Source organism: Ixodes scapularis, unplaced genomic scaffold (assembly GCF_016920785.2).
Source record: "Ixodes scapularis isolate PalLabHiFi unplaced genomic scaffold, ASM1692078v2 PGA_scaffold4__175_contigs__length_147842914, whole genome shotgun sequence".
Taxonomy (NCBI): Eukaryota; Metazoa; Arthropoda; class Arachnida; order Ixodida; family Ixodidae; genus Ixodes; species Ixodes scapularis.
This window is the reverse complement of record NW_024609879.1, coordinates 125,373,809-125,390,700: the sequence shown is the minus strand read 5'-3', so window position 1 is coordinate 125,390,700 and position 16,892 is coordinate 125,373,809. Positions and strand designations below refer to the sequence as shown.

At 47.6% G+C, this 16,892-nt stretch overlaps 2 protein-coding genes across 2 annotated transcripts in view; both read right to left on the bottom strand.

Moving 5' to 3' along the window:
* Window positions 1-871: 871 nt before the first annotated feature.
* LOC121837861 lies at window positions 872-1,726 on the bottom strand. Its single transcript, XM_042293699.1, has one exon. It carries the CDS (start codon window positions 1,724-1,726, stop codon window positions 872-874), a length of 855 nt encoding a protein of 284 aa, XP_042149633.1.
* Window positions 1,727-13,203: 11,477 nt separating this feature from the next.
* Window positions 13,204-16,892, bottom strand: part of LOC115330059 (thyrostimulin alpha-2 subunit) — a 59,176-nt gene continuing 55,487 nt past the window's right edge. Inside the window, exon 3 of the mRNA XM_029991759.4 lies at window positions 13,204-13,393. Within this exon, the coding sequence (XP_029847619.2) occupies window positions 13,301-13,393 (93 nt within the window). The 3' untranslated portion in view covers window positions 13,204-13,300. The remainder of the gene's footprint in view (window positions 13,394-16,892) is intronic.

The following is a 16,892-nucleotide window of genomic DNA, read 5'->3' as shown; positions in this document are numbered from 1 at the left end:
ACTAAATTGAACAAACAAAAAAAAAACTATGTACTGTAAACGACTATTTTTCGTGGGCTCCATATTTCGCGATTTAGGTCAAAGCTGAAGTTTTGGAATAATTCGCGGGTTGTAATTTTCTCGACGCGGTGGAATCTCAATATAAATTTCAATATGTTTACATTTTACCGAAATTGTTCGCGGGACCCATTTTTCGCGAATTGTAGGCGATTCGCGAAATTCTCAAAAATAGGTCCTCGCAAAAATCAAATCGTTTACAGCAGTTAGTTTCACGGCCTAAATAGCGCCTATTGACAGAACAACGCGGAAAATATATTCTCAATTTAGCGGTTCAAACCGGTTCGAACCGGTTCGAACCGGTTTGAACCGTTATTTTTTGCGCCCCGGAACTGAACCGGAACTGAACCGAAAGCCGTGAACCCGAACCCGAACCGAACCAATAAAAATATCGGTTCGACACTCTGGTTCCCGATGAAGCAGTCTAGTTGCACCAGGGAGTGACAAGTGGAACAACAATGTCGATAATTGTGATCATTGCTTGAGCGATGGGTGACTGGAGAGAAGTGAGGAAGGAGCGCAACAACGTGACAATTGTGCACAACGCATTATCAAGACTTTGAGACTTGGGTGTTGCAACTGATCTTGGCTTCTTTTGAGCTGGGTGTTCTCTTGCCCATTTTCTTGGTACTTCTTGGTTCTTAGAAGTATTTTGGGTCGAAACAGCTTCTGCATTCTTGGGTGAAGACTCTGGCTGCTCTGCAGACGGGACCGTTGGCTTCGGCATGATTTCTGATGACAGCGTATCCAACGGAGGAAAATCGGTTTCATTCATCTCTGGGATGATAGCTTTCTTGTCTCCTTTCAAGCTTTGCTATTGCTTGTGGGGAGTGCGGTGCTTCTCCAGTCCTCGAACCTTTGGTTCATTCGTGATGACAGTTTCGGCAGACGTATAGTCGACATTGTTCGAGCTTCTGTAGTTAGTTATCTGCTTTTCAGCTTTGTAGGCTGGGCAGTTCCGGGACGTGGCATCGTGGCCTCTCTTGCAGTTTATGCACCTTGGTTGCTTCGCTTCGCACCCGCTGACGACATGTTCTCCACCACATCGGCTGCAGCGTTGCGTTTTGGAGCATGTGCTCGCCAGATGTCCGAAGCGGTTACACTTAGTACACTGCCGCGGTTTTTCGAGGTAGGAAAGGACACTGTATCGTGTGTGCCCCACAAAGACGTATTCTGGTGAGGTTCTGGTGGAGAAGACAAGCTTTACCGCCTCTGTCTTGCCGAGTCTCCTCACTTGAATGACTGGTGCTTTTTCCCTTATTGATGCCCAGAGGTCCGCGTCTGTGATTTCTGTTGATACGCCGCGAATAACGCCAACATTGGAAGATGGGGGTGCTGGCTCATACGTCTGAACTTGGATTGTGCCAAGCTTCTTCAGTTGAAGGAGGGACTTCGTTGATTCTATATTTCTTGCATCTATGGCCAATAGGTTAAGGCGATAATTTGGTCTAATTTCGACTACTCCGTCTGGTGCCAGGTTTTCTAGCATCTGTTTCAGAGCCAGAGGATTCATGTTAGTGATGATCGTGGTCGGATTAGTAGGTTTGACAATGACCACAAGGTTGTGAGTCGGCTGAGTGATCATCGTCGCCTCACTCGAATTGGATCCGTGGCGTCGTTTCTTTGCTACTTTGGTGATCCATCCACCTTCGTCATCAAACTCCTCCATGACGTTATCAGGGGAGCACTCTGAGATGTTGGATGATTCGGCTGATTGGTCTGCGCTGCATGGTTGTGGCGGTGCGTTTAGATGGCTCATTTTCCTTAATCCCCGTTGGTCGGAGACGGGTCACTGCTTCAAGAGCCGAGGACAGCTGCCCCTCGTTGAAGAACGAGGGGTTGCGGAAGAATCGGTGGCAGATATATATATAAAATTGTCATTTACCTCTAGAGCAATGTAGACAATGGTCCTACCGGACTCGTCGTCGTCGTTTTTCCTTGGTATTTCAAAAAGAAAGGCCGTAGTGCGTTCGCAATTGCGTTAAAAAACATGTTTTACGATTGCCGTTATCAAATGTTATAAAAATTTCGCCTACAAAGCTTCTAAATTTTCTGATTTTTGACGTCACCGATCAAAAAAAGCAAGGTGGTGAGCGGGGGAAATATAAATGCCAAAAATAAAAAAACGCGCGCGAGCGCGAGAAATATTTTTTCCGCGATGCGTTTTTTTTTTTTCTCGTGTCTTGCAACTTCCATCGGTTTAGACAATAAAAAAGAATACGACCATTTGGGTTGTCAGTGCCCCTTTAAGGTAAGGATAATATTTGTTTGTAGTTTTCAGGCTTTAGCGGCGAGCGGGAAGCTAATAGCTGACCACTAATGATTTCTCAGAAAGTTTTGGTCACTAATGGCCTTGGACGTTGCAGGGGGAGAAATAAATCTATACAGTTTATTAGCTTAAAAATCCGACAAAGCTTACCGGAAGCTTTCAGGCCTTCAAACTCGCTTCTGCTGGTCTAACTGGTCGCTGAAGTTGATGTGGGTCCATTCCTCCACAGTCCAGTTCTGAAGAGAATGGGCGAAGTCAAGCCGCAGCTTCTTGAGCCTTTCTGTCAGCAGCGGCGACTGGCAAGCTGAACGGCTGTGTAGGCCAGCATCGTAGAGGCGTCTCCGAGCAGTAGTGTCGCTGATCTCGAGTTCCAGCGCGTCCCTGATATCATTGGCAGCGCGGAAAGGGTCGCCCAAGGCTGCCTCGAGGATGTGACGGTCCTCTGTTGCCGTAGTTGCGCGGGAACGGCGACGGGGGGGGGGGGGGGGGGGGGGGGGGGCTTTGTTTAAGTGTCCACTGTCATCCCGGCATGCTGCAATAATCCTTTGGTCGGTTTTGACGGGCCTTCCAACTCTGCGCGATATTTCCCGCCGTGCAAGTCCTTCCTGAGCAAGGACAACGATCTGGACGCGCTTGCCCCTTGGAACTCGAGGCGGCATTTCCGCTGAAGCGCCCGAAGATGAACAGTGAACTGAAAAATAAAGGTTTAATAGGCGAACTTCTGCCAAACAAAATAAGTAAAGAAAGAGCGCCGAGGCAGCAGAAAAGCAGGTGGCGATTCGGCGGCGTAACAGAGAGCGAGAGCGAGACTGACTCGACAAGGTCGCAGGCAGCTGCTTACCTACAGTGCGTCACTATCTCGAAAGTTCGGCAAAGAAAGTTCGAGCGTCGCGCGCAAGGGGCAAGGATGACCTGGCACTTTCGAGAGCAAGAAAGCAGGGGGAAAGTTGCGTCTGGTGCGAGAAGAACGTGAATCTTCTAGAATCCCGTGACTGAGCGTTGCTTGCTCGGCTCTGCGGGCGGCAATATTTATTGCTGAATCACAGCCTATTTCACATTTGTTGTAGTTATTCGCAATCGCTCATGAATGAAGAAAGCTGTTGAGTCACGTATTAACCATGTCAAACAACGTCCGCTCTAGTTCACGTGCACTGTACAAATCATTTGCCTGCAATGACGGGGGCACGGCGACCACAAAAACCGATGTCGAAATCGAAACCCACTTCCACGCTTTCAGCAGGGAGTAGCAGCAGAGCTGAGAACAGCGCTCGATCCAGGCACTTACTCTCGGTGGAACGCGCGATAAGAAAGCGAGCCGCCACGGCAGCCGCGTCATGCTGCTGATAGCACGGACCGGTCTACGGTCCGGCGTTCACCTTCATATCGCCTGCGGGTGCACATAACCTCTGGCCGTGGTCCATCGCGGCTTGAGACGCAGCGTATATTATATAGTTCGTATAAGTCGGAACGCGGAGCGAAAACAAAGGAAGAATACGTATCGCACGGGGCATTTTTTTCTTCTTCGAGGGGGGTGTTCGGTTCGCAGGGCGCGCGCGCTTTATCTCGACTCGTGCGAGGAAGGAGCGAGCGAGCGTTGGGTTTGCACTCTGCTCCATTAGCAATATGGCCTCCATTGAGAAGGTCCCGGCAGTTGGATAGCGTTGTTCCGTTTTCGAGTTCAAGGGTCTGAAGCGAACGTGTTTGAACTACAACAAAACATAAAAAAACAACGTAACTTGCGCATCAAACTTAACATGCGAGAATGTAAATTCTCACCTTTCTTTATAATAAGCAACACGAGCCACGTTTCGGGTACCTATCGTAGAGGAATTGCACGTACGCTTTTAACGAAACCACGTTTGAGATTATACGTGGAATAATATATCCTTGTACTTATTTTTTAAATTGTTTTGTTCAAGAACAGCGTATAACGTTTGCGCATGCTGTACATTTTGCGCAATTTGCGGTTGTGTTCGGGTAGAAACCTGCCTCCTCATCAAAAGATCGCGATAAAGGCGGCGCCCGAAGAGCAGGCAAAAAAATTCGTTCCAAGTTTTTACGTGTTTCTTGCCTGTCCGACCCGTCCGGGAACGTGGAGAGGTGACGTAAAAAGGGAAACCAGGACGCCGACAGATCAGGATCGCCCGAACGGGAAGCACTTTGGGTTAAATTCAGCGAGCCTTTTCGTAATAATTGTTTGTATCGTTAAAACATGAACGCGAGAAAGCCGTCGAGTGGTCTGGGTCACCTGGACCACATGTGGTGCGTTTTAACGTTAACACGGCTGCCTACGCGTTCAAACGACCGTCTGCATGTTCAAACGCCAATGGTCCGTGGACCACGCCATCAACGCGCCGTTGACACAGTAAAGGCGGGTTCACAGATTAGGGAGTTTTAGGGAACCGCTTTTGCACGCCCGATATACTACGACGGGCCCCCTGGTACGAACTGCGCACGCGCTACCTAAGAAGACTCGCGTAAGCGCAGTTCGTAGAGGAGGGCCCATCGCCCCCAATCGGACCTGCAAAAACGGTTCCCTAAAACTCCCTGTTTGCGTCGACCGCGTCGAGCTGCGTAGCGTCGTGATGCACAGCAGCCTCCCTATTGGCACGTCGTAAGTGTCGCCATAGCAACAGCTCGACGCAAGCGGTCTTAACCAGACGCAGGTAGTTTTTAGTCGCACTCGAACGCCATTGTGGGAACGAGCCTTAATTGTGATACGATGTTACCGTAGGCCTCTAAAGACGTATAATGTTAAAGGGTGTGTCTGGTGCAAATCAGCTCGGAGCAGACAGTAGATGCAAGGTGGCGTTCAGATAGCGATCGCGGACTTGTTACGCCCGCCTTATTGTCTTGATCTAGTTCTGCTCGCGATTTTCAATTTCATGTTCTGCCTATGCTTCCTTTGCGGCCCGAGCGACGTCGCAACTCAAAATGACGAGCAGAACCTCGCCAGTTCAATCAGGCTTTCGAGTCCATTTTGCGGCGTCTACACGTGATATATCGCCGTACGTCACAAGATTCACGCGAAAGTTCTGCGGCGCCATGATCATTGTCCACTCGCTGAGGTCACTAAAATAATAAAAATTGCAACGTTAAAAAAAATTTAAAAAACAAAAAGATTACGGCTGTTTTTATTGACGCCGACACCATCGCATCCCGAAGATTTGTTGATGAGGGGCGCCGCGCCTCTTGCCTACACCGTACTGCGCATGCGCGGCGCCGCTGGTACGCCGCTAGAAGCGCTCCCGTTTGTTTGCAAGCATACTAGTCCAGTGTTGGGCAAAATACTCGATAAAAGTATTTAAGTGAAGTTACTAAAGACCTGCGTCATAAAGTATTTAAAATACTACTCAAGTTACTTTCACTGTAAAGTATCTTGAGTAGAGTATACAAATACTTAGAAATGTATTTCAGTTACTTTTAAAGATACTTCCGCATTGCTTAATTTGTATCGACGTCATTGACAGCGACAATTATGCAGCTACGCAAATCTGGGTTACCAGAATGGTTCATTAGCACGCAACAACACAAAACGAAAAAAAAGTATCGTAGGGCTATTTTATGCAGTCCGACTACAAAGAGCAAAATATTGTCACGAATGATAAATGATGAGGCGGCGAATAACTAAAGAAACTAAACGTTTAATGGGGCGAACTTGTTCCCAAAACAAAAGAAAGGCTAGCGTCGCAGGCGTCGATGTCGGCGAAACAGCGGGATCGACCACTGGGGCGAGACTGACTCCGGACCGCCCCTCGGAGCACCTTTTGTACCCGCGTGTGTTTCTGGAACATTCGGCGTAGAAAGTTCGGCGCGTAGAACATTCGTAACTCGATCAGACGACAAAATTTTCGAACTTACTAGAATGTCAAGTTGAAGAAAACAATAAAAGAGAAGTTCGCTTTCTGGTATCGAACCCGGAGACTTCCGCGCGAGAGCCAAGCGCAGTTACCATTCGGCCACGCGCTGGCTGGGCAACGCACGTGGCAATAGGAGGTATTCACTGGACGCCATATTTGTGGGCGATGTTTAGAGCGCATGCTCAGAACAAGCTCACATTAATAGCCTGCTAAGACCGGCAACCTTGATGGTGCTGAATGCGCGCTCCAAAAGGACTGCGGAAGCTCGTCGTCAGCACGCGCTCAGCAGCAGCGCACATGGATATGGCCGCCAGTGAATACATTCTCTATCACTGATAGATGTTACAAAACATTTCTGGGACAACAAGAAAGAAGTCGCTTTAGCTATTGCGGACGAGATCAGAAAGTGGTGCCGCAAGCGGTTAAATTTAGAACTAGATGGATGGGGACAATAAATACAATGGCTCAGCGCTCGGCTGACTTTACCGAACGTGGCGTCAGCGTTCAGCTGGAGTTCGTGTTCTCCGATGAGGGGGAGGAGGTGCTCTTTTGTTACCACTCCGGCCTGCATGAAGAACGCAGCATGCACCCTGTCCAGCTCAGCACAAAAGCCCAAGTGGGTCAAGTTCGCATCCTCTGACGACTGCTTTCGGGGGAGATCCGGCACTTAACGTCACTTCACTAATTGTTGGTATTTTTTCATTACACTATGCCCCGCACGCTATTAAAAATATGACACGGACATGCCTACAAGGCCTGCGAACATGTGCAGAGGCCTTGAGTCGGGTAAGCACCGAGGTGTGGGGGTGACAAACGGGTCAGAGTGCTTCGCCAATAGTGACATCGCTGAATATCACATCCTGCGGCGCACCTTAAGCGCGAGACACATGCGCGCAAAATCCATCCGACCCGACGTCCGATCCGGCAGTACGACTGCCTGATCCGAAAAATTTGGTCGCTTCAGACGTCGGATCGGCGATCCGACATGCGTCCAACGCTCCATATAGTTTCAACCAGTGGACGGATTGTCGGATGCGTCCAGCCAATGACAGCACAGCTGTCGCGAACGTCATGATGGCGTACTGGGTCTGGCGGGACGAACAAGAAAACGGGACGGGCGACGGGAAGCCGGACGCGTGGATCCCGCTGACCCATTCAAGAATGACGGCCCCGGCAAAGATTGCACGCGCTAGCCAAAACGAGCTTCTGACTTCGCTCGTGTGAGCTAAACCGTCAATCTGGGACCAGAGATCTGTGAACGCGGACCTCCGCTGGAGTGCTTGGAAGTTGGATCTCCTGCGCGGAGCCGAACGGATCGTCGTGTCGCATGCAAGGTCGAAAGCGTCTGTCTCAAACTATCGCGTGCGGCGATTCGGAGCGGCGTTTGGACTGTCGGATCGGACGTCGGATCTTACGATTCTGCCGTCCATGTGTATCGCGCTTTAGACGCTTCGTTTAACTACAATCCATATTCCCTGTATGGGGAGTTCACTATAAACTAACTTGGGACACGGATATGAGTGAATGGATAACAAAGAGAGCCTACATAATAACCACGGCAGTGGTCGCACCTTCTTCAAGTAGGTTGTTGTAGGCTTCAAGTAGGCTTTGTTGGCATTTTGAGTGGTCATCCAGCTTTTAGTTCGTTCCTGTCCTGTTCTCTGCTTATCAATGTTCGCTTACAGACAGTGTTCGCGAGAGCAATAAGTGCCAAACTGACGACACAAAAAAAAAAAAAAAAAAAAAACTCGACGTTTTGGCTTAGCGGGGTCAATTATACAAAAAGCAAAACAAAAATGTGTACTTTTTAGTATGTCCACTTCACATTTTCTTCTATTTGTTATTTCTTGACACTGAAGTTTGCATTGTTCTCGCAGTTCGTTTCCCGGTCTGATTGCGCCTCAAGGTGGCATCTTTACTTCCGTAAAACCACACCTTTGGTTTGAGGATTTTTTTGGGGGAAATTTTATAGAAACAAAAGGCGCGTTTGGGAAGGCGAGGGGAGAACCTTAATTGTACGAACTTAGGGCTGAAACATGAGTCACAGTCGGCAAAAGAAAAAGCGATATTTTCACGAGCTCAGTTAAAGTCACCGTAGCTAATCGGAGCTAGCAACAGGATTCGGTTGCTCGAAAAAATGTTCACGTTTGCCCGTGCCACGCCCACTCCACTTCATACCAAAAAACTCGGAAAATGGCGGAATGTCAAAAATGTATTTAAGATAATGAGTACAAGATACTTGGAAATGTAATTAAAATAGAGTATTAAAAACTCTCCATCAAAGGTATTTCCAAGGTATTATGATACTCCAAAAAGTATTTAAGATACAGTATCTTGAGTAGAGTATTTGAAATAGCCACAAGTCTGTATACTACTACTACTACCAGTGGCGTAGCCAGGAAGTTTTCGGGAAGGGGGGGGAGGGGGGGTGGCTGAGCCCCATTAGCCTCCCCCTGCCTACGCCATTGACTACTCTGCTACTACTACTACAACTATTACTACTACTACTACTAATAATAATAATAATATTCACAATAAGAAGAAGAAGAAGAAGATAAGATTTCCTTTGCTTCGCAAACAAATGGTGAAGCAAGGCAAAGACCTCCAACTCTACAGCTTGGCAACTCCCTGTCTCCTGCATTACTTGATGTATTCGCGACCCCAACTACCTATAGGTGGCGCCACTCGTTTCCCAAAATGGCGGTTATAGTAAGGATCGGAGATGCGTCCTCCTATACCAGTTGCCGAACCCTGTTTGGTGTGCTGGCTTTACTGAGCGACGGAAATTATTCCCCCTTGTACGAGGAAGCTAGGTTGTTATACGCGCGGGTCACCTCTTTATTCTGATAACGAAAACTGTGTTTAGCGTAACATTTATGCCGGGAGGCACGTTTTAATCCAGAAACGACACGGAAACTAACTTTTATTTTGGATTTGATTTCTCGGTCTAGCTGTTTATTTTGGTTTATCTCCTACCTCGAAATCTGTCTCACAGCGTAATTATTATGTCAAAGAAATTATTCGCGGAAACTTTATTTTGTGACATGCATGTCTGACCCAGGATCTTAAAAAAATATTCTGGAGAGTGCAGTGTCCCTTTAAAAACTGGTTCTCCCATACACCTTAGAGGTAAAAGTATGTTGTATTTGGTGTAAAAGTCAGTGCTGATATTTGTGTGACCTTGCAGCCAGTTTTTACTCGGATAAAGGTCATGTGAAATAACGACCTGCTTGCGGGCCCTTTAATGAGTTCTGGGGCATTTAGATATTAATTGCTTTAGCATTATTCCCTTCACAAGAAATACAAAATCAAAATTTTACAAAATATCACCACGGGTGATGAGTCTAGAATGTGGTCACAAAACACAAACCCCTCCCCCCCCCCCCCCCCAAAAAAAAAAAAAGAAAAAAAAATCCGAGTCAGGCACCGGAGGAGTGTGTGTGTGTGTGTGTGTGCGTGTGTGCGTGTGTGCGTTTGTGTGTGTGTGTGTTTATAAGACAACGCGTGAAGCATGGGACGTTATATTGCATTAAGTATTTAATTCTATAAGGGTTTAGAGCAATCGAAGTGATATATTTCTGTAAAGAATATTATGGTGAAATGGCGTATTTTTGTGATTGTGGCTTCTTTTGGGGGGGGCCTACATTACTGCAAGTTGTATTAATAATACAACAATTAAGATATTTTCTTAAATAGTTTCTAAAACTCATATAATTTGTTGCTCATGATCTAATTTCAAACGCGTGAACAAATATGACAATCCAAATTTGACAAATTATCATCACTGGTGCCGATTGCTGCATTCTTGATTAACAAATTATAAAATAAAAAAAAGTATGAACATTCTCGCTAGTCAGATAAATTAGCGTAAAATGGCATTCACTGTGCGTGAAGCATATGGTGATATCAAAAGTCGCGACTTTTGGCATTTAGCAAAACTTCCAAACACGCCGCCGATCCTTCCGAACCAAATGCCCCGAAATATGAAAGAAACGAATTTCGTTGTTGTTGTTTTAATTACAAAGCCACCCAGAACATATTTTTTTTTTTTTTTTAATTTTTACGCGCCGTTTTTTTGTCAATCTCAGCATTTCTAGTTCGAAAAAGCGCCCACCCGCTTGCACGTCTGCTCACTGCAGTACGTTCGTTGACGTCGGAAAACCGTTGAAACAATAGCGAGTTTCAGTACTACATACACGAGCGTACGCAAGCTCTTCGTATTTGCATTAGCGTTGCGTGTTCTACACTGCGCGTGCGTGGAGCATAACATTGCGGCCTTGGATTGACGGATGGGGGGACCTTCACAAGAGTGCTTCCCGTTTCCGCCGCGAGAGGGCGAGTAAAGAGCTGGAGGCGCGAACAGGCGGTTATATAGTATTGAGTGGAGCGTCGCTTTTTGTGCGTGGGATCCCTTCTGAAATTATCATTTTGTAACAGGCTACATAGTTATCACCGAACAAATATGCCGCCATTGCAGTGCTTTGCGGTAGAATAAATAATCCCAGCACACCAAATTTACATGATAATAATTTATCTTGCGACAGCCATTGAGCCCTCAACTCATACCAAACATTGTGAATTTTGTTGGAAGAATTATTTGTATTATGCATACTCCGCAGTTTCCTTCATACACGTCCAACTCGGGGAACTTCTAGTCACGCCGCATGGTTTAGAGACCACCAAAAGGTGAGAGATCATTTTACCTTTGACGCGGTTAGCTTTGTGGGTTGCAGTACCTTACCTGTCAAGACCCTTACCCTTCGTAAAAGGTGCAAATTTATGGCGTACCTATTCTTTTGCCTGAAACGAAGACAAAAGGAAACGACATCCATGGAAAAAACAAAGTTCCGTTCTATCCACGTTATCAAAAACATCGTTGCTCCCCCAAAACAAAAGTGTAGGCGGTCAACGCTTTGTCGGCCGCCTTTATCAAAAGCGGAGCAAATCAATGAATAGGAAAACAAACACTCGGCAACTTAGAAACAAGTTAGGGTTCGAAATTAGCTCATTAGACAAGGCGCCGGCAGCAAGCGTGCGTGGGTTATGCAAATGGCCGTCCGAACACGTGAAGGGACTACGCAATCTATCTGTTTGTTTTTAGGCGTTAAGCTTACGCTCTGGGAGCCGCTGAGTCTTTGCCCAGCGTCGGTTATTAGCTAGTTGTCGAGGTATACACTCGCTCCTAGGCTGCCAAACAACTAAACACGGCAAAATAAGTAGAAAGGCAGAGAAAGGCTTAGCAATATACTACTTGGGCACCTCATCATTGTGGAGTCTGTTCACGTACACGTCCGTAGGCGAGTGAACAACCCGAGTCAAGATGGCCGCTCAAGTCTCGCAAGCTCTCGAAGCACCCAGCAGCAAGTCACAGGTGGTTCCGTTACCGCACGGAGACGTGTGAACGAGGTGCCAAGTTTAGCCCGCGTCTTCGAATTAGGTTAGTGCCAGCCATGCGTGTGGGTACGCGTGGGGCAGAGCGGCGTTTCTGAAGGTTAACATCCCGGAAACAGCGTTCCAACTAGAGATTGCTAGATGAAACAGCTCTTTACTAATACGGGAAGGTATTGATTGCGAGTGCCTTGTTTGAGATGAGGCGCAATCTCGTTCGGTCATGTTTCTTTCGTTTCGAGCGCCTTGCATGGCGTCAGCGCCACTGCTTAGCCGTGACGTCAGAGGCATTTGCTATGCGGAGCGCAAGTTTGCCTTCTTCTTGCGCAGGGAGTTGCTGTTACGTCAGAACGCCCAGCTCTGGTTGGCTCGATAGGAAGGATAGTGGGTAAACCTCAAGGCAGCTATAGCATTGAAGTCTACCTCTGTATCCTTTCAATCAGAGCCAATCAAAGCTCGACGTTCTGATGTCACCGCAACCCCTTCGCAAGAAGCAGACGAACTTGCGCTTCGTATAGTCACTAAAAACTTAAAAAACAGAAGCCGTGTCGAGTTCCGAAAATCTCATTATTGCACACCAGCCAAAAGACCGCGGCGTTAGCAGACAAGAAGGACGAAGAAATACTCACGAAGCCAAAAATCGCAAAGATAACATGCCAATCCCCCATTTCTTAAGCTGTCAGTGACCACAGTGTGTCCACGTCTGTAACTGCCGCCATTTTGGTTGCAGGTGCGCCCACCGGTGAGTGCGTAATCGCCCAATTCCTAAGGACGGATGGATGGATGATGCTAACGGCATTACCCTTTATAACGGGCTGTAGCTTGCGCCACCTATCCTAGAAACTAAAAAAAAAGGAGCCAAACGTTTATGATTTTTTTTCTCGCCCTAATAAGATAATTTTCTTTCCCCTCGGCCTTTTTGTAACTCTCACCATGCAACTGTGAATGGCACCCAAGCCCTGAGGCCTGCTCAAACTTGCCAGACTGGCGCCCCTGCAAGGCAATTTTTTCCCTACCCAAAGTGACTAGTTATTGAAGTATATGTGGAGCGATAATTGAATTCTCAAGACTCGCCATTATCTGCGGTTCCTTAAACTGGCAGTGACCATTATATCGTAACAATGTTTCTTATAAACTTAAAAATAAAGTGGCCAAAAAAAGTTGGTTCATGGGAACAATGTTTATTACCGGAAATCAATACGAAACCAACGATAATTCAAACGTCGGGGTGAGACAGGGAGAAGGGAAACAAAGGGCTATCGCGTCTGTCGAAAATTAAGTAATCTACAGACGTTAACCATATATCCGTGCCTGGAGTGCATTTCGCACAAAGAAGCAGGCTGTTTCAAGTAGAAGAGACAACCTTGTGATCTTTGTGGCTGTTGCCGAAAAAACTTTCAGAGAAAGAACAAGCTTGGCATAAGCAGCAAACTAAAAAAGAAAAGCAAAAAAGGCTGACTGAAGAAAAATCAAATAGCGAAAAAGCAAAACAGGGATACCACTTCAAAAACTTAACTAATTTATTTCAGAGATGTTTCGACCCGAGACGGGTTATCTCGAAGTGTTACTATACGCAAGGAAAGGCGGGTTGTTAAAAAACCCTTTTTCCGATAACAAAAACTAATGAATAAAATGTAGTACATGCATGACAGCAGTTGTGTATATATATAGTTAAGCGTGGACAGTCTGTGACTTCATGGATTCACGCAGCAGCCTCGGCGACGTATCAGTTCTTCTTGCAGTGGAAGCAGGAGCAGCTCTTGGCCGACTTGAACGTCAGGTCCTTGTGGCCGTCGAGGCAGCGGACCTGGACTTTGACCTGGAACGAGAAAGCGAAATAGATGTGTACACGTCTGAGCCGCCTTAGAAATTGGGTGGACTCTCGCTCCCTCTGGCTACTTTCTGCCCAAGTCTCGGTATGCGTCAATGGGAGCCCATCCGTGCGGATTTAGGTGGCGACTGGCATATCGGATTTGGGGAAGCAAGGTTGAAAAAGACTGCGCGTTCCAACTTCAGGCGTGCGAGAATCGATTAATTTAAGGAAGAGAGGGTGAGGGGGGGGTGAACATTACCCCCCTCTTTCTCCCTCCCTGCAAGACAAAACAAACAAGCACTCTAACGCTTACGCATTAAAAACCATAGCGTTGCCATGGTCAAATACACTCCATGAAACTAGACTTCGTTTTACTTTCAGTCAGGGCGTCGGCTAGCGCTCTGACACAACGTGAGCTAAGCAACATGCGTTTACTCCAGGCCACAATTATCTCCTCCACGCAGATAACACAAACGACAAACGCATTGGCTACTTTTCTCGCCTGTGCTATGCACCGCGCCTTATCTAACCAACCGCTATGTTTTCTTTACTTCTTTTTTTTTTTTTAATAATTAGCAGTGCGACCGACAAAACGCGACAACACCAAGACAGAAAACCGTCGAGCTGCACGTTCGATGTCGCCTACTAAGTTCTAGAGCCAATCGCTTATTGGAAGCGAGTGCTACGTCCGCGCGTTCGGTTGTAACTCGCGCTCGATCAGTCGGAACTTCAGCCGGAGCCAAACCGGTACACTCCTGTCAAATTTGTCACCCACGCTAGCCCTCAGTAGGTGAAAATCGAAAATCCAATTTTTCGTCTTTCTGCTTTGGGCACGATTTTGTGTTCGGGGACTAGGTCCCTTTTGTAGATCACTCGCATCAAATCACGCTCCGCGTTATCACCCCGTTCACTCCCTAGCTGACAGTGCGCTCGCGGGAACCAATCAACGTCCTTCGTTTCGTCACGTGGCCCCCATTCTTTGGCGCGTGGGTATGGGCAGGGACCGTCATCGCGTGGGAGGAAAAAAAGCCAGATGTAAGATGGGTCCAACGACCAAGTAACTTTCACTGCGCTGTCATGTTTATGAGTGATTCGCACGACGGACTGAATCGCGATTTTCGTCCCCGGACCGTGTACCACCCCACGTGACCGTTACGTCACCGATTCCGGCGATCCGCCCCTCGTCCGCGGACGTGCGAAGTGAAATGGCTGAGCGACTTTTTACAAGCGGATCTTTGGCGGGTGATTGACATGAAAAGCGTTTAGTCTGGCAACGATAAAATGTTTTCTTAGTTTTTTTTTTTTTTTTTGTAAGTGTGTTTTGGGACATTTAAATTAAAGATGGCGCATCATTGGCTTTGCGCGTTCGCTGGTCCATTTTGTCACGCGATTCTTGGTTCCACGCCTGGAAGAAGCTGCAGATACTTTGCCCGGATGACGCCCCCGCAAGTTCCGATACTCCTCCGGGTCCTTGTCAAGAAGCTTCTGTCAAAAAGCGTCTAGCGTGCCGCTATCTTTTTTGTACGTCCAATCAGCCTTCCAACCAGCAAGACCTTTCTGGTTGCTGTGGTGTGAACTGAAGTGTCGTGCGCGAGAGCGGAGCGTGGGAAGGCAACTCCGAACGCCACTTCGCGAACCCAGGACATTGTCGCTTCTACGCCGAAGCTTCCGTGAGCAGGATCAAGCTTCTGGCATGATCTAGTAAAGCTATACCCCGTTCATCTTCAAGCTGAGGGTAGAAGCTCCCCCTCTAGCGCGAGCTTTCTGCCCTTGCAAACACAAGCATGCACGCGCAGGCACGCGCAACTGAAGCACTGTGGAAGCCGGCGAGTTCGTCCTGAAGGTGAGCTTCTCCTCTCAGCTTAAAGGTGCCCTGAGAAGATTTTGGAGATGTCGAAATATGGCGATAAGCCACTCCGCTGGCTCTAAGTGTCCTAGGAATTCATAAATCATTAAGAGTACGTAGCCGATGTCCTTATTAAATTAGCAACCAAAGATCGCAACACGCCGAGGTCATCTCCTGCGATGGGAGGACTTGTTCCGTAACCAGGGACCACTATCGGCCAGTAGCGAGCGAAGGATTCTTGTGCTTCCGACTGGTGGAACCGCCGAGCGATATCTCGAATGCTCGCGGCTCGTTGCCCATACAGCCCGGACTACAATTCAGCCCAGCGAGCGAACGCTCGAGAGCTGACAACCGGATCCATCACTCCCGCGGAGAACAAACAAAAGAAAAAAAAACAGTCCGCTGTTTTTTAGATTTATCAAAGTATCAGTCTGTTTTCTCTTCGAGAAAAATTGACATTTTCGGCTATATACTGTTCTCTGCTTTTATCAACTACAAAAGCGTACACATTTAGTAATAACAGTGTATTGCTGGGGGCGAACAAGGTGCATACTGTATACACGAACTCTGCTCTGTTACGTCACGGCGCACTGGTGGCGCGTCCGGCGCACTTCCGGTCAGGGGCTGTGAGCGGAAGTAACCATGCGGGACGTGCATTCCTGTGTTCTTTTGGAAGAAACCGGACCAAAACCTGCCTTCTCGTCAAAACGCCGCGACTGGGGCAGTGTACCAAAAGAGTCGAGAAAGGTTGGAAGGTCAGTCTTCGTGTGTTTTCTGCCTGCTCGATTTGTCCGAGAACGTGGACAGGGACCGTGGAAGAGGAGAACCAGACGCAGTTCAACGACGATTGGTTGTGCCGGAAGCACTTTGGATTGAATTCGCGGATACTTGTTGCCGTCAGATTTATTTGTTTTGTTTCAACACGAACGCGGAAAAACCGCAAAGTTGTACGAATTACCATGCGGACTACGTTCAGTGCGTCGTCAAGTTCAAACGGCCGCCTGATCGTTCAAGCTGTCGTCTGCTCTCTCGAACATTTCTGCTCGTGGTCGTCTACCCGTTCAAATGACAGCGGCTTGTAGACCAAGCATTGACCCGGTAATTGCGATAATAAGTAAAGTAAGTGCAGGCCTCAAAAGACTTTTAAGTTGGAAGGTTGGTTGGGTTCAATGGGCTCCGTGTAAACAGTAGATACAAGGAGATACAAGGAGATGTTCATAAGTGTTACCAGTGGCCATCACCGGCTTGTTACGCCTGATTCACTTGGTCCGATTCTGCTTGCGATTTTCAATATCGACGTCGACATCTTAGCTACGATCCACACTTTTGTACGCCGAGCGACGTCATGACTGAAAATAGCGAGCAGAACCTCATCATGTGAATCAGGCTTTAGCATCCATTCTGCGGCGTCAGCGCAGAATGAATCGCCGCATGTCACCTTATTCACGCGAAGTTTCGCAGTGTATCGAGCCTCGTTAATTTCGCTTAGGCCGCTCAACGGTAGTCAGACATTGTTATAGGAAGACAAGGACTCCCACTTCCAACCCGAAAAAGAGCACGGGGACTCACACCGACGCCGACAACGTCGCATATCCAATGGTTCATATATGGGCGACTGCGAGCTTCTTGCCCACACCCCATCGCGCATGCGCGGCGCCG

Coding starts and splice junctions, on each gene's coding strand:
- LOC121837861 (XM_042293699.1), bottom strand. CDS start 1,726: ATGGAGGAGTTTGATGACGAAGGTGGATGGATCACCAAAGTAGCAAAG.